Raw genomic sequence first — 18,567 nt, forward strand, 5'->3', positions numbered from 1 at the left:
AGCATCGGCCATGGCTGGATTGTAATATTTCACCATTTTCATAGGTGAAATATTACAAATCGCTCTGATTGGCTGTTTCACTTTCAACAGCCAATCAGAGCGATCGTAGCCACGGGGGGGTGAAGCCACCCCCCCTGGGCTGAAGTACCACTCCCCCTGTCTCTGCCGATCGGGTGAAAATGGAGTTAACCCTTTCACCCGATCTGCAGGGATGCGATCTTTCCATGACGCCACATAGGCGTCATGGGTCGGATTGGCAAGGGTTTTCATGACGCCTACGTGGCGTCAAAGGTCGGGAAGGGGTTAAACCCCCCACAAGTGACACCATTTTGGAAAGTAGACCCCCTAAGGAACTTATCTAGATGTGTTTTGAGAGCTTTGATCCCCCAAGTTTCACTACAGTTTATAACGCAGAGCCGTGAAAATAATTTTTTTTTTTTCCACAAAAATTATTTTTTAGCCCCCAGTTTTGTATTTTCCCAAGGGTAACAGGATAAATTGGACCCCAAAAGTTGTTGTTCAATTTGTCCTGAGTATGCTGATACCCCACATGTGGGGGGGAAACCACTGTTTGGGTGCATGGCAGAGCTCGGAAGGGAAGGAGCACCATTTGGAATGCAGATTTAGATGGATTGGTCTGCAGGCGTCACGTTGCATTTGCAGAGCCCCTGATGTACGCAAACAATAGAAACCCCCAAAAGTGACCCCATATTGGAAACTAGACCTCCCAAGGAACTTATCTAGATGTGTTGTGAGAACTTTGAACCCCAAGTGTTTCACTACAGTTTACAACGCAGAGCCGTGAAAATAAAAAATCTTTTTTTTCCCACAAAAATGATTTTTAGCCCCCCAAATTTATATTTTCCCAAGGGTAACAAGAGAACTAGGACACCAAAAGTTGTTGTCCAATTTGTCCCGAGTACGCTGATGCCCCATATGTTGGGGTAAACCCCTGTTTGGGCGCACGGGAAAGCTCGGAAGGGAAGGAGCACTGTTTTACTTTTTCAGTGCAGAATTGTCTGGAATTGAGATCGGACGCCATGTCGCGTTTGGAGAGCCCCTGATGTGCCTGAACAGTGGAAACTCCCCAATTCTAACTGAAACCCTAATCCAAACACACCCCTAACCCTAATCCCAACGGTAACCCTAACCACAACCCTAACCCTGACACACCCCTAACTCTAATCCCAACTGTAAATGTAATCCAAACCCTAACCCTAACTTTAGCGCCAACCCTAACACTAACTTCTTTAGCTCCAACCCTAACCCTAACCCTAACCCTAGCCCTAACCCTAGCCCTAATGGGAAAATGGAAATAAATACATTTTTTTAATTTCATTATTTTTCCCTAACTAAGGGGTTGATGAAGGGGGGTTTGATGTACTTTTATAGCATTTTTTATAGCGGATTTTTATGATTGGCAGCCGTCACACACTAAAAGACGCTTTTTATAGCAAAAAAGTTTTTGCGTCTCCACATTTTGAGACCTATAATTTTTCCATATTTTGGTCCACAGAGTCATGTGACGTCTTGTTTTTTGCGGGACGAGTTGACGTTTTTATTGGTAACATTTTCGGACACGGGACAGTTTTTGATCGCTTTTTATTCTGATTTTTGTGAGGCAGAATGACATAAAAACAGCTATTCATGAATTTCTTTTGGGGGAGGCGTTTATACTGTTCCACGTTTGGTACAATTGATAAAGCAGTTTTATTCGTCGGGTCAGTAAGATTACAGCGATATCTCATTTATATCATTTTTTTATGCTTTGGCGCTTTTATACGATAAAAACTATTTTATAGAATAAATAATAATATTTTGGCGTCGCTTTATTCTGAGGACTATAACTTTTATATTTTTTCTTTGATGACGATGTATCGCTGCTCGTTTTTTGCGGGACAAGATGACGTTTTCAGCGGTACCATGGTTATTTATATCCGTCTTTTTGATCGCGTGTTATTCCACTTTTTGTTTGGCGGTATGATAATAAAGCGTTGTTTTTTGCCTCGTCCCCCCCCCCCACGGTGTTCACTGAAGGGGTTAACTAGTGATATAGTTTTACTAGATTGTGGCCCGATTCTAACGCATCGGGTATTCTGGAATATGCATGTCCCCGTAGTATATGGACAATGATGATTCCAGAATTCGCTGCAGACTGTGCCTGTCGCTGAATGGTCGAGGCAACCTTAATGCATCATCGTCGCCATGGCAACCATTATGACATCTACGTCGATACTGTGCCCGTCGCTGATTGGTCGAGGCGAATTCACGGCAGACTGTGCCCGTCGCTGATTGGTCGAGGCAACCTTTATGACATCATCGTCGCCATGCTGTGCCTGTCTCTGATTGGTCGAGGCCCAGGCGGCCTCGACCAATCAGAGACGCGGGATTTCCAGGACAGACAGACAGACAGACAGAAAAACCCTTAGACAATTATATATATAGATAGGTCGGGTCGCTACGAACGCGGCGATACTAAATATGTGTACAGTTTGCACAGCACTCTGTCAGATCACCGATCTGACTTACAGCACTGCAGGCTTACCAAGCGCCTGCTCTGAGCAGGCACTCGGTAAGCCACCTCCCTCCCTGCAGGACCGGGATGCCGCGGCCATCTTGGATCCGGGCACCTGCAGCGAGGAGGAGGTAAGAGACCCTCGCAGCAACGCGATCACATCGCGTTGCTCCAGGGGTCTCAGGGAAGCACGCAGGGAGCCCCCTCCCTGCGCGATGCTTCCCTGTACCGCCGGCACACTGCGATCATGTTTGATCGCGGTGTGCCGGGGGTTAATGTGTCGGGGGCGGTCCGTGACCGCTCCTGGCACATAGTGCCGGATGTCAGCTGCGATAGTCAGCCGACACCCGGCCGCGATCCCCCCGTGAGCGCCGCCGATCGCGCTGGACGTACTATCCCGTCGGTGGTCATACGGGCCCACCCCACCTCGACGGGATAGTACGTCGGATGTCAGAAAGGGGTTAAACCAGTGGAAATCTGTACTGAGGTCCAATGAGTCAAAATCTGAGACCTTGAGAATTGAGTACCATTATTATTGGGGGATGTGAGATTGGACTATGAATATTGTAGAATTGACTATGAAGGGCATAATGCAGTCGTAAATGATGATCTTCCTGGATTTGTGAAAATGACCAAATGGTGTTTCCCAAAAAACGTCACTAAGGTGCTAACATTACGTGCTTACTAAAAGTTATTATCCATAAGTGTTACTAGGTGGTCAACCATAGGATTGCTATGGCAGTCAGTGGTTCTTCGGAGACTTGACGCAAAGTAGTTGTAACACCGGAGTAAGGAAATGACCGACGTGCAGCGCAAACGAAGGAAAGAAGGTAAAGGGTGCCCTGATGATGGGGAGAAGGGAAACTCCTAAACATTCACCTGAGTTTGCACCCTGCTCTCCCTATCGTACCTAGACGGGTCCTTCCCAATGGGCGCCATCACGTGTCTAAGCCATGGCTGGTCCTGAGATAGCCCTAGCTAGTGAGTAGGACAGCAACACAGTAGTTTCACTACTAAGGAAAGGAAATACAGGGAGGGAAACAATCAGAGAGAAATCAAAAAGCAACTGGAACTCCACAGCTTAAACTGGAACAGAGAGGACAGCATAGAAAACCTATAACCGGCATAGGAGACGGCTAGGAGTAAGCTTAAATAATGGAAGGAAGTGGCAGCAAACTGCATACCCGCCATGGCCTCACTTGTTAATTCACTTTGCAGTAATATATTGGGATCATCATTTACACTGCAACAGGACAATGCTTCCAACAAACCTCAAGGCTACGTAAGGAGCATGTGACAAAACGGAGAAAGTTGGAGGCTGCCTCAGCTGACATGGCCTCTACAACCGCCTGACCTTAGCCCAACTGAGATGGTTTGGGATGAGAAGGCAAAGCAGCCGACAAGAGCTCAGCCTTTCTGGGAGCTCCTTCCACACTGTCCACGCCATTCCAGGTGTTGACCTGATGGAACTGCTGAAAAAACGCCTGATTTGTTTCATACGCCTTCCTTCACCCTTGTTTCCGCATTACTTTGTGTTTTTGCTGCCTTCAGTCTGAATCTAAAATGTGCACATTCCAATAAGAACAAGGAAAACCACCACATGCACAGGGGTGTACAATCTTTTGACTGGCGCTGTATCTGTCCATACTGCATCACATTGTAGAAGTGCCATGGAATATGATGGGATATGATGGGAATAAATGAAATATTCACGATGAGGAAGTGATCTCATTAATAAAGAAATTTACAGTGAAACAAGATGGATGGCTCTTACCGATCACTGACACAGATGTGAAGTTTTCGAGTCCACACGTTGTTCCACTGGAGTTTTCCTGCAAGAATCCCACAGTGAATATAAGATGAAAGGGAAAAAGGAATCCTGGATTATCTTACATCCAGGTGAATGAGAAAAAAAGAAATTACAAGTAAAGGAGAAGGATCTCCTCAAGTGATGATCAGGCAGAATTACCAATCAACCTCATCATTTACACATTGACGGAAATGTTCCTGTTAATTCTCTGTATGAAATGATCTTGATCTACTGTGAAGTGGACGCTGTGTTCAGTCACACCAGTTTTTCAGCATAGTCACCACTTTTACAGTAAAGCAGCATTTCATCACTACTGAAGATTGACTGTTCCCTCCTTCAGCGCTCATCATGTCCTCCCTCAAGAAGTCTGTTCTCTAGACATCCTAGCCCGGGCTCGTACATCATGTTTCCATTATCATATGAATGGCAGGGTGTGTGCGTCACTTACCTGGGTAACAGATGGTACCAAGGTGATCTATCGGAAGGACACAAGGTGGCAAAGGGAGAGCGATGCTCTGGATCATGTTCTGCTGGGAAACCTTAGCTCCCGGCACAGATATGTACAGTATGTGACATGTGCCAAGACCAAGTGTCCCTTTCATCACAGTGACATTTCTTAATACCAGTAGCCCTATTACAGCAAAATTATGTGATCTAAGTGTTTAACGTTTTCTAGACCGTCCTATGGCTTTAACCATCCGGATGGTCCACATGTTACTCTGCAGTCACATTCTAAAATGTCACCGCAGACTCAACAGCGGTACAAGACTGTGGAAGAGGAGGAAGCCGGCTGTGAGGGACGGCTGGACCCCAATAGAGAAGATAGAAATGGTATATCGCCATCTTGGCTGTCCTGATTGAGCACTGTGTATACAGTAAAAGAAGGGCTGACAACACCTTCTACTCTGGACCCAGGAATCATGTGACAACCGAGCGTTGGAAAGTAGCAGGAGCTGCTGAGTCCTAATTGTCGTTTCTGACCCCACAATCTCACATGTATCTTACATAAAAATAATTGCTATGGAAACAGAACACATTTAGAAATGTAATTTAATTGTCCTTTATGGTGGTTAAAATTATACATTAAATGACAAAAAAAAAAAATGGGACATGCATATGGAGAAAAAAAATTATAAATTATACGAATGACCGAACTAGTAGAACCTTAGTGTTCTTAAAAGTACATGTGCGAAAAAACCCCGAAAATGTGCCTGGTTGTGAACTGGTGTGTAATGGAAAAAGAAAAAACTAAAAGGAGAAAAAGAGCAACAGGGTTTTATCCAAGGGAGATAAAAATGTTAAATAAGGTTATACTAATCTGATTTAGTTACATATACACAATATCTCCATGACTTCTAAATCCAGCTGCTGCAGGTCCAACGGGTCATCAGACCAGGAAATCACAGATAAGGAGGATAATCTGCGCTGTGGTATCACATATCACATCTGATAGATCCAAGTCCAGACAGCAAGTATTTGTGGTTTTTCATTATTCCTCTGACGAGTTTCGAAGTACCACAGACTTCTTCATCAGGACAAGAAAACCAGAGTTTACAACACAGTGCGGCTACATTTATAGTGATGAAAGTTCATCACGGTTCATCAGAAACAAAAGAACAAAAGGTTTTACAAGTTTGGTAGTATAGAATTGACATAGAAAAAGATATCCAAACTTTTACCATTATTAATATACAGTGCCTTGCGAAAGTATTCGGCTCCCTGAAACTTTTCAACCTTTTCCCACATATCATGCTGCTTCAAACAAAGATACCAAATGTAAATTTTTGGTGAAGAATCAACGACAAGTGGAACATAATTGTGAAGTTGAACGAATTTTATTGGTTATTTTACATTTTTTTGGAAATTCAAAAACTGAAAAGTGGGGCGTGCAATATTATTCGGCCCCTTTACTTTCAGTGCAGCAGAAGTTCATTGTGGATCTCTGAATGATCCAATGTTGTCCTAAATGCCTAATGATGATAAATATAATCCACCTGTGTGTAATCAGGTCTCCGTATAAAAGCACCTGCTCTGTGATAGTCTCAGGGTTCTGTGTGAAGCACAGAGAGCATCATGAAGACCAAGGAACAAAGCAGGCAGGTCCATGATACTGTTGTGGAGAAGTTTAAAGCCAGATTTGGATACAAAATGATTTCCAAAACTTTAAACATCCCAAGGAGCACTGTGCAAGCGATCATATGGAAATGGAAGGAGTATCATACCACTGCAAATCTACCAAGACCCGGCCGTCCCTCTAAACTTTCACCTCAAACAAGGAGAAGACTGATCAGAGATGCAGCCAAGAGGCCCATGATCACTCTGGATGAACTGCAGAGATCTACAGCTGAGGTGGGACAGTCTGTCCATAGGACAACAATCAGTCGTACACTGCACAAATCTGGCCTTTATGGAAGAGTGGCAAGAAGAAAGCCATTTCTCAAAGATATCCATAAAAAGTGTTGTTTAAAGTTTGCAACAAGCCACCTGGGAGACACCAAACATGTGGAAGAAGGTGCTCTGGTCAGATGAAGCCAAAATCCAACTTTTTGGCAACAATGCCAAACGATATGTTTGGCGTAAAGGCAACACAGCTCATCACCCTGAACACACCATCCCCACTGTCAAACATGGTGGTGGCAGCATCATGGTTTGGGCCTGCTTTTCTTCAGCAGGAACAGGGAAGATGGTTAAAATTGATGGGAAGATGGATGGAGCCAAATACAGGACCATTCTTGAAGAAAACCTGTTGGAGTCTGCAAAAGACCTGGGACTGGGACGGAGATTTGTCTTCCAACAAGACAATGATCCCAAACATAAAGCAAAATCTACAATGGAATGGTTCACAAATAAACGTATCCAAGTGTTAGAATGGCCAAGTCACAGTCCAGACCTCAATCCAATGGAGAATCTGTGGAAAGAGCTGAAAACTGCTGTTCACAAACGATCTCTGTTATGATCCTAGTGGCAAGGATCGCAGGTCGGACTAGCTAAGTAACTGAACAGACTACTAGCTCTGGGGAAGAGGTAACTAGATTGACCGCAACCTGATCCTATCCACAAACAACTATAGGCAGCCGTGGAACGTTACCTAAAAAATCCTAGACGTCTCGTCACGGCCTGAGAAACTGACTATTCCTGGAGGGAAAGTAAGTCCTCACTTGCCTCAGTAGAAGACCCCAAAGATATAGAATAGCCCCCCACAAATATTAACGGTGAGTTTAAGGGGAAAGCACAAACGCAGAGATGAAATCAGATTTAGCAAATGAGGCCCGCTAATACTAGATAGCAGAAAATAGGAAGGAAACAGTGCGGTCAATAAAAAACCCTATTAAAAAAATCCACGCAGAGATTGCTCGAGCCCCCGCACCAACTAACGGTGCGGGGGAAGCAACTCCGTACCCCAGAGCTTACCAGCAAAAAGAAATCACATATTAGCAAGCTGGACTAGACTCATCATACACAGAAATCATATTGCAGGTGGATGAGCAAAAAATATTCAAACAGAACTTAGCTTATCCTGAAGAGGCAGAAAACGAGATAATCAGGAGTAATCAGAATAGCACTGAATACATTGACAGCCGGCAACAAGTGGAAGTGAAGCAGAGCTAAATAGGAGCCTCCCTGGTGAATAACGAGGCAGCTGATCCAGCAGATCCGCAGGATAATAAACCAAACCACCAGGGGGAGCCAAAAAACCAAAGTCACACAATACCATCTGTGACCACAAGAGGGAGCCTGAAAACGGAGTTCACAACAGATCTCCATCAAACCTCACTGAGCTCGAGCTGTTTGCCAAGGAAAAATGGGCGAGAATTTCAGTCTCTCGATGTACAAAACTGATAGAGACAAACCCCAAGCGACTTGTAATCGCAGCAAAAAGTGGAGCAACAAAGTATTAAGTTAAAAGGGCCGAATAATATTGCACGCCCAACTTTTCAGTTTTTGAATTTCCACAAAAATGTAAAATAACCAATAAATTTCATTCAACTTCACAATTGTGTTCCACTTGTTGTTGATTCTTCCCCAAAAATTTACGTTTTGTATCTTTATGTTTGAAGCATGATATGTGGGAAAAGGTTGAAAAGTTCCAGGGGGCCGAATACTTTTGCAAGGCACTGTATATTCTCTTTTGCTGATTCCTAGGTGAAGAAGAAACAAAGAAAAAAAAGAGAACAGGAGAAACATGCATTTGATTGTAAGAAATATCTGTCTAGGTTTTGTGGATTCGATTGTTCATTCTGTAGTACTTTAAAACGCGTCGACTGAATGAAGAAGAACCGCAAATACTTTCTGTCTGGACTTGGATCTATCAGATGTGACACCAGCTGCGCAGATTATCGGCTAATTCTCCTTCTCTGTAGTTGTGAACTGTGAGATGAGGCTTTAGCTTCGAGATTCCACCGGATTTCAATCAGATTGAATATTTCTATGTAAGATAAGAGGAGCTGATCTGCAGTTCTCCGCAGCGGCCGCTACATACTGAGCACAGCTGTCATGTCCTGACTCCACTCAATCCTTACATCCAGCCACAGCCAGAGCTAAAAATCTGATATCAATATTATATGTCTAATCACACATGCGGAATATGAGTAAAAGTCGGGCTATTTCATCTTTGCCTTTGATAGGCATCCTCAACTCACAGGGTCCTCAAGGACTCTTATCCTCTTGGTATACATACAGGTCCTTCTCAAAAAATTAGCATATAGTGTTAAATTTCATTATTTACCATAATGTAATGATTACAATTAAACTTTCATATATTATAGATTCATTATCCACCAACTGAAATTTGTCAGGTCTTTTATTGTTTTAATACTGATGATTTTGGCATACAACTCCTGAAAACCCAAAAAACCTGTCTCAATAAATTAGCATATTTCACCCGTCCAATCAAATAAAAGTGTTTTTTAATAACAAACAAAAAAACCATCAAATAATAATGTTCAGTTATGCACTCAATACTTGGTCGGGAATCCTTTGGCAGAAATGACTGCTTCAATGCGGCGTGGCATGGAGGCAATCAGCCTGTGACACTGCTGAGATGTTATGGAGGCCCAGGATGCTTCAATAGCGGCCTTAAGCTCATCCAGAGTGTTGGGTCTTGCGTCTCTCAACTTTCTCTTCACAATATCCCACAGATTCTCTATGGGGTTCAGGTCAGGAGAGTTGGCAGGCCAATTGAGCACAGTAATACCATGGTCAGTAAACCATTTACCAGTGGTTTTGGCACTGTGAGCAGGCGCCAGGTCGTGCTGAAAAATGAAATCTTCATCTCCATAAAGCATTTCAGCCGATGGAAGCATGAAGTGCTCCAAAATCTCCTGATAGCTAGCTGCATTGACCCTGCCCTTGATGAAACACAGTGGACCAACACCAGCAGCTGACATGGCACCCCACACCATCACTGACTGTGGGTACTTGACACTGGACTTCAGGCATTTTGGCATTTCCTTCTCCCCAGTCTTCCTCCAGACTCTGGCACCTTGATTTCCGAATGACATGCAAAATTTGCTTTCATCAGAAAAAAGTACTTGGGACCACTTAGCAACAGTCCAGTGCTGCTTCTCTGTAGCCCAGGTCAGGCGCTTCTGCCGCTGTTTATGGTTCAAAAGTGGCTTTACCTGGGGAATGCGGCACCTGTAGCCCATTTCCTGCACACCAGACTCAGTCCACTGCTTCCTCAGGTTCCCCAAGGTCTGGAATCGGTCCTTCTCCACAATCTTCCTCAGGGTCCGGTCACCTCTTCTCGTTGTACAGCGTTTTCTGCCACATTGTTTCCTTCCAACAGACTTACCATTGAGGTGCCTTGATACAGCACTCTGGGAACAGCCTATTTGTTGAGAAATTTCTTTCTGGGTCTTACCCTCTTGCTTGAGGGTGTCAATGATGGCCCACTTGACATCTGTCAGGTCGCTAGTCTTACCCATGATGGGGGTTTTGAGTATTGAACCAGGCAGGGAGTTTTTAAAAGCCTCAGGTATCTTTTGCATGTGTTTAGAGTTAATTAGTTGATTCAGAAGATGAGGGTAATAGGTCGTTTAGAGAACCTTTTCTTGATATGCTAATTTATTGAGACAGGTTTTTTGGGTTATCAGGAGTTGTAGGCCAAAATCATCAGTATTAAAACAATAAAAGACCTGACAAATTTCAGTTGGTGGATAATGAATCTATAATATATGAAAGTTTAATTGTAATCATTACATTATGGTAAATAATGAAATTTAACACTATATGCTAATTTTTTGAGAAGGACCTGTATTTATTGTCTCAGGGAGCTGGGTCTGCTATAGATTCTATCAAGGGGAAGTGGGAGAGTCTTCTTCCTGATGTATTGGGAGAGGAATGGGATGATATTCTGGAATCTCCAACTAAAGTCTCCCCTTCGATTAACAATAGGATGACCCAACTGTATATTATATACAGTCATGGCCAAAAGTATTCACACCCCTGCAATTCTGTCAGATAATACTCAGTTTCTTCCTGAAAATGATTGCAAACACAAATTCTTTGTTATTATTATCTTCATTTAATTTGTCTTAAATGAAAAAACACAAAAAGAATTGTCCTAAAGCCAAATTGGATATAATTCCACACCAAACATAAAAAAGGAGATTTTTGTTTACTTACCGTAAAATCTTTTTCTCCGAGCCACTCATTGGAGGACACAGGACCATGGGTGTTATGCTGCTGCCACTAGGAGGACACTAAGTAGACAGAAAGATTAACTCCTCCTCTGCAGTATACACCCCTTCACTGGATACAATTTCAACCAGTTCGGTAGTAAAGCAGTAGGAGCATGAACAAAGACAACTATGTCAAAACCAAAGAAGTAACAACAAGCCAAAACAGGCTAACAGGGTGGGTGCTGTGTCCCCCAATGAGTGGCTCGGAGAAAAAGATTTTACGGTAAGTAAACAAAAATCTCCTTTTCTCCTACGCCTCATTGGGGGACACAGGACCATGGGACGTACAAAAGCAGTCCCTGAGCGGGGAGCAATATGCTAAAACCCCATGTACCACTGGCTTACGGCTTAAGGAACTGCCGCTTGCAGAATGCGCCTGCCAAGGGCGGCGTCTGCAGAAGAGATAGAATGAATGTGGTAATGCTTGGTAAAAGTGTGCAAACTGGACCACGTCGCAGCCTTGCAGACCTGCTGTGCTGACGCCTGGTGCCGAATGGCCCACGAGGCGCCCACTGACCGAGTAGAATGAGCCTTGATCCCAGCTGGGATAGGAACACCTTTGACATGATAGGATTCTTGAATGGCTGACCGAATCCATTTTGCCAGAGTGGCTTTTGAAGCAGGAGAGCCCCTCCTGGGCCCCTCTGGAAGTACGAACAGGGCGTCTGACGTGTGGAAGGGAGCCGTCCTTGAGACGTACCGACGAAGAGCCCTCACCACATCAAGAGTGTGTAGAGCCTTTTCGATGCGGTGGACAGGAGCCGGGCAGAACGAAGGCAGAACAATCTCCTCATTGAGGTGGAAAGAGGAGACGACCTTGGGCAAAAAGGTGGGAGAGGTCCTCAATACCGCCTTGTCCGGATGAAAAATGAGAAAGGGAGGGCGGCAGGAGAGCGCAGCCAACTCCGAGACCCTTCTGATGGATGTGACGGCTACTAGGAAGACTACCTTCCAAGAAAGGAAGGTCAAGGAAACGTCCTGTAGCGGTTCGAAGGGAGTCTCCTGAAGAGCTCCGAGAACTAAGTTGAGATCCCACGGATCCAAAGGTGACTTGTAGGGAGGCGCCACACGGGAAACTCCCTGGAAGAAGGTTTTCACCGGCAACCTGTTGGCAATCTTCCGCTGGAAAAGGACTTGACAATGCCGAAACCTGACCCTTCAGGGAGCTAAGAGCAAGTCCCGACTCTAGTCCGGACTGAAGAAACTCCAGTATGGAAGGAATAGAAAAGACTAGAGGAGATCGACCCTGTGCATCGCACCATGAGAAAAAAATTCGCCAGGTACGGTGGTAACTACGCATGGAAACAGGTTTCCTAGCTCTGATCATGGTGGAGGACACCCTGGGAGAGAAACCCGCTTGGCCTAGAATCCAGGACTCAACGGCCAGGCTGTCAAAGACAGGGCCCTTGAGTTCTGGTGGTAAATCGGGCCCTGCGAAAGGAGATCCGCGCGATCTGGAAGACGCCAGGGGACGTCGGCCACCAGCTGAACCAGTTCGGCGTACCATGCCCGACGCGGCCAGTCTGGCGCGACGAGAATCACTGGTACCCCCTCTGCCCTGATCTTTTTGATGACCCTCGGTAGTAGGGGGAGAGGAGGAAAAATGTACGGGAGGCGGAATTGGCGCCAAGGCAGGACCGGGGCGTCTACTCCGAGGGCCCGTGGGTCGAGGGACCGAGCAAGGAACTGAGGAACCTTGTTGTTCATCCTGGAAGCCATGAGATCCACATCCGGGGTCCCCCAGCGATGGCAAATCTGCTGGAAGACCTCCGGGTGGAGGGACCACTCTCCGGAGGCGATGCCCTGGCGGCTGAGGAAGTCCGCCGCCCAATTTTCCACACCTGGAATGTGGATTGCCGAGATGGGCGAATGGTTCGACTCCGCCCAATGGAGGATGTGAGACACCTCGAGCATGGCCGTCTTGCTGCGAGTTCCGCCCTGACGGTTGATGTATGCCACAGCCGTGGCGTTGTCGGACTGGATTCTGACTGGATGACCTGCCAGAAGTCGGTGAAAGTGAAACAATGCTAGCCTGATAGCTCGAATCTCGAGGATATTGATGGCGAGGCGAGACTCTTGAATGGACCACCGCCCCTGGGCTGTGTGATGGTTGAAGACCGCTCCCCAGCCTATGAGACTGGCGTCGGTGGTCACCACCAGCCACCGTACTGGGAGAAAGGACCTTCCCTGGGTTAGGGAGGACTTCAGCGTCCACCACCTGAGGGTCTTCCTGACCCGAGGGGACAGGATGAATCGGCGGTCGAGGGAGGAAGGGTTGCCGTCCCAAGCCGACAGTAGCGCATGCTGCAGGGGACGGAGGTGAAACTGTGCAAATGGAACCGCTTCCATGGTCGCTACCATCTGTCCGAGAACTCACATGCTGGCGCGAATGGAGTGGGATACTGGACGAGAAAGACGCTGGGCTCCCTGCTGCAAGGCCAAAGCCTTGTCTTGAGGGAGTATGACCAGACCGCGGGAAGTGTCCAGTATCATCCCCAGGAAGGAGATTTGTTGAGCCGGAATTGGAGAAGATTTTTCGAAGTTTATCTTCCATCCCAGGCGAGAAAGAGTATCCATCGTGAGAACGACGGACTCTTCGCACGCTGGGTAGGAAGGACCCTTTATCAGTAGGTCGTCCAAGTACGGAATTACCACCACTCCCCTGGAGTGAAGAATGGCCATGGCAGCCGCCATGACCTTCGTGAAAACTCTGGGAGCGGTGGCGAGACCGAAGGGCAAGGCCACAAATTGGAAGTGTTCCCCGCAAAAGGCGAAGCGAAGGAACTGCTGATGCGGAGGGAAGATCGGTATGTGTAGGTAGGCATCCTTGATGTCTATGGATGCCAGGAATTCTCCCTTTTCCATAGACGCGACCACAGAACGGAGGGATTCCATCCTGAAGTGTCGGATCTTTATGAATCTGTTTAGTAGCTTCAGGTCTAGGATCGGACGTAGTGATCCGTCCTTCTTTGGGACCACGAACAGATTCGAATAGAAACCCTTGAATCTTTGTTCTAGGGGGACCGGAATGATGACTCCGTCCCTTTGTAGTGCCCGTATTGCCTGGAGAAACGCTGTGGCCTTTGACCTTTGAGGGCAAGACTGGAAGAAGCGTGTAGGGGGGAGGGAGGAGAATTCTATTTTGTATCCGGTGGACACCAGTTCTCTGACCCACTCGTCGGAAACGACTGAGAGCCAGGCTTGACGGAACAAGAGTAGACGTCCGCCTACTTTGTTGGAGTCCACCGGATGATGCAAGGAGTCATTGGGCGGAGGATCCATGGGATGCGGATCCCTTAGGCCCGGGAGGTTTGGGCCTGGGTCTCCAGTTACGATTAGGTCTGTAAGAGACCTGGGTGCCTCGGCCACCGCGCGAACCTCGTCCTGATGCGGGGGTAGAGGATGTAGAAGACCAGTTGGTATTGGACCGAAAAGGCCGAAATGGAGGTTGCTGCTGGAACCGAAAGGACCGGGTGGGCTTTTGCTGGGGGAGAAATTTACTTTTCCCTCCGGTAGCATCCGAGATCATTTGGTCCAATTTTTCTCCAAATAGCCGACCAGCCTGGTAAGGCAGGGCTGTTAGAGAACGTTTAGAAGCCGAATCTGCTCGCCAATCCCTGAGCCACAGGGCTCTCCTGATGGAAATTGCATTGGCGGCTGCCTGAGCAGCGCAATTGGCTGCGTCCATAGAGGCGTTGACTATGAAGTCTCCGGCCTGCGCTAACTGGTTAACCAGGATGCTGGCTTCTGGAGGTAAATCACTGGCTTGGATGTTAGAGGAAAGAGTCTCGGTCCAAGAGACCATAGCCTTAGCCACCCAAGAGGCGGCGAAGGATGGGAAGAGAGACGCTCCTGTGGCCCTCGAAGGCGGAGCGAGCCAGATAATCAATCTGGCGATCGGAGGGATTCTTAACGGAGGAACCGTCCGAAAGAGACAGGATGGTCTTGGACGCGAGGTGTGACACAGCAGGGTCCACCGAGGGAGACTGCAGCCAGTCCTTGACTAATTCCCGAGAAAAAGGGTATTTGGCCTCGATGGACTTTTGTCCTATGAAGCGTTTATCTGGGCGATCCCTATGTTTTTGTACGACCTCCTTAAAGTGAGGGTGAGTGACAAAAACATTTTTTAACACGTTTAGTCTTTTTGAAAGACACCACATGTTCGGGTTCCGAAGCGGAGTCCTCAGTCACCTTCAGGGTCTGGTTTACCGCCTCAATGAGAGAGTCGAGAGACTCTTGGGAGGAGGGGGGGTCCTGAACGTAGGAAATGTCGGACTCATATTCAGAGTCATCCGAGTTTGGGGAAGGGGACCTGGAAGCAGAGCCTGCAGGCACTGAGGGGCCCGCTAGCTCATGGTCAGGGGATGAAACGTGAACACGTTTTCTGGAGCCCCGGGTAGAAAGTGACCGGGTACGCCCCCTGCTGGTAGAAGAATCCATACCGTCGTCTGAATCCTCCACGGTCCGACCTAGAGGGGGGCCCCGGAGGGAGTCAATTGCCCTGGCTAGGGAAGCCACAGATCGTGACAGAGAGGTTGCCCACTCAGGGGGGCTAGGCTCTACCGGGTCGACGGCTGCGGCATCGGAGACGGTACCGGCGTCGGCAAGGGGCGGCTGCACAGAGGGCGAGACGCAATCTGCACACAAATGGCTAGTGTGAGCTCGGGGCAGAGCCGCATTGCAAGTGGCACATACAGTGAAAAACACTGTGTGCTTCTTGTTACCCTTTTTTGTCTCCTTGGATTGAGATATAGTGCCTTAGGGACAGAGCGGGCAGTATACAGCAGAGAAAGGGTTAAGCTTTCTTGAAGCAGCTTACCCACGGTCCTGTCTGTGTCCCCAGAGAGAGATATGGCGGTTCTGTGTCCAGGAGTTCTCCTTGGAGCGCTGTAGAAGCGTGGGCTCCGTGCAGGGAGAGAGGAAATATGGCCCCCGAGATTTGGAGGGCGCCTCTCGTCCCAGACGAGAAGCGCCGATGTAGGGGGCGGAGCTACGGCCGTGGGAGGAGATTTTTCCCCTGCGGCCTACTCCGGCTGAAGAAGCCGGGGACTAAATTTTTGAGGCCTGCCGACGATGTGCGGCGGCGGCCGCGACGGAGCGCCGCCGAGCACCGCCGACCCCCGGTCGGCGGTGCCTCTCCCTGGGGACCCGGACCGCATCGCTGCCGCTGAGGAGGACTGCACAGAGGGCGAGACGCGCAGGGGGGAGTCCCCCGAAGGTACTTACAGCCACTGTCCCGGTTCTCACAGGTCTGCGCTTCTGTGGGGGTGTGACTCAATCCATGCACCCTGGATGGGGATGGAGAGGCCCCTGATGCATCATGCTGCTATAGCAGAGGGGGGCTGCGGCACAACATCCCCTCCGGACTGCATTCTTCTCCAGTTACATTGCTGTAATGCAGGGTCCTGGAGGGGGTTGGGGGAAATCGGGACCAAGAGGAACCGTTGCCCTGGCGCAAACTTTCCGTGCGCCATACGTCGCAGGAGAGGAACGGGGAGGTGTGCTCGCCTGTTGTTGGTTCGGGGGAGAGCGGACCTTATGAAAAAAAAAAAAGGACCCGTCGCCCCCTTCACTCCGTTAAATAAAAAATTTAAAATTTACATAAAATTAAAAAATCAAAAATTAAAATCAAGTTGGGGTCTGGGAAAAAAGACCCAAGTGCCTCCTAAGACACTAAGCAAGAACTGGTTGAAATTGTATCCAGTGAAGGGGTGTATACTGCAGAGGAGGAGTTAATCTTTCTGTCTACTTAGTGTCCTCCTAGTGGCAGCAGCATAACACCCATGGTCCTGTGTCCCCCAATGAGGCGTAGGAGAAAAGGGGGTGGACAAAAGTATTGGCACTGTTCGAAAAATCATGTGATGCTTCTCTAATTTGTGTAATTAACAGCACCTGTAACTTCCCTGTGGCACCTAACAGGTGTTGGCAATAACTAAATCACACTTGCAGCCAGTTGACATGGATTAAAGTTGACTCAACCTCTGTCCTGTGTCCTTGTGTGTACCACATTGAGCATGGAGAAAAGAAAGAAGACCAAAGAACTGTCTGAGGACTTGAGAAACCAAATTGTGAGGAAGTATGAGCAATCTCAAGGCTACAAGTCCATCTCCAGAGACCTGAATGTTCCTGTGTCTACCGTGCACAGTGTCATGAAGAAGTGTAAAGCCCATAGCACTGTGGCTAACCTCCCTAGATGTGGACGGAAAAGAAAAATTGACAAGAGATTTCAACGCAAGATTGTGCGGATGTTGGATAAAGAACCTCGACTAACATCCAAACAAATTCAAGCTGCCCTGCAGTCCGAGGGCACAACAGTGTCAACCCGTACTATCCGTCGGCGTCTGAATGAAAAGGGACTATATGGTAGGAGACCCAGGAAGACCCCACTTCTTACCCCGAGACGTAAAAAAGCCAGGCTGGAGTTTGCCAAAACTTAACTGAAAAAGCCTAAAATGTTTTGGAAGAATGTTCTCTGGTTAGATGAGACACAAGTAGAGCTTTTTGGGCAAAGGCATCAACATAGAGTTTACAGGAGAAAAAAGAGGCATTCAAAGAAGAGAACACAGTCCCTACAGTCAAACATGGCAGAGGTTCCCTGATGTTTTGGGGTTGCTTTGCTGCCTCTGGCCCTGGACTGCTTGACTGTGTGCATGGCATTATGAAGTCTGAAGACTACCAACCAATTTTGCAGCATAATGTAGGGTCCAGTGTGAGAAAGCTGGGTCTCCCTCAGAGGTCATGGGTCTTCCAGCAGGACAATGACCCAAAACACACTTCAAAAAGCGCTAGAAAATGGTTTGAGAGAAAGCACTGGAGACTTCTAAGGTGGCCAGCAATGAGTCCAGACCTGAATCCCATAGAGCACCTGTGGAGAGATCTAAAAATGGCAGTTTGGAGAAGGCACCCTTCAAATATCAGGGACCTGGAGCAGTTTGCCAAAGAAGAATGGTCTAAAATTCCAGCAGAGCATTGTAAGAAACTCATTGATGGTTACCGGAAGCGGTTGGTCGCAGTTATTTTGGCTAAAGGTTGTGCAACCAAGTATTAGGCTGAGGGCGCCAATACTTTTGTCTGGCCCATTTTTAGAGTTTTGTGTGAAATGATCAATGTTTTGCTTTTTGCTTCATTCTCTTTTGTGGTTTTTCATTTCAGACAAATTAAAGATTAAAGATAGAAGATAATAATAACAAAGAATTTGTGTTTGCAATCAATTTCAGGAAGAAACTGAGTATTATCTGACAGAATTGCAGAGGTGTGAATACTTTTGGCCATGACTGTATCAGTCTTATTTGACCCCAACACGACTCTTTAAAATAGGTCGCCTCCACTCGTCAGATTGCCTAAGGTGTCATACACGTGATGCAGATTTTATCCACATGATCTGGAAGTGCCCTGTAGTCTTTCATTATTGGAAAGAGGTAACGACATTACTAACATCCTTATTATCAATTCCTGTTCCACTTGAGCCATTGACCTGCTTATTCGGAGTGTGGGATGTGGAAACCTGGGATCATTACACAGGGATTTTTCTACGAGAAGCACTTTTTATGGCCCGGAAG

General features: G+C 47.1%; 1 protein-coding gene across 1 annotated transcript in view; it reads right to left on the bottom strand.

Annotated features, from left to right (window-relative positions):
- The window catches only part of LOC143803642 (uncharacterized), a 239,484-nt gene that overhangs the window by 87,906 nt on the left and 133,011 nt on the right, over positions 1-18,567 (bottom strand). The window contains 1 exon segment of the mRNA XM_077281424.1: positions 4,290-4,347. Within this exon segment, the coding sequence (XP_077137539.1) occupies positions 4,290-4,347 (58 nt within the window).

This window comes from Ranitomeya variabilis, chromosome 2 (genome assembly GCF_051348905.1).
Source record: "Ranitomeya variabilis isolate aRanVar5 chromosome 2, aRanVar5.hap1, whole genome shotgun sequence".
In the NCBI taxonomy this organism is placed as follows: domain Eukaryota; kingdom Metazoa; phylum Chordata; class Amphibia; order Anura; family Dendrobatidae; genus Ranitomeya; species Ranitomeya variabilis.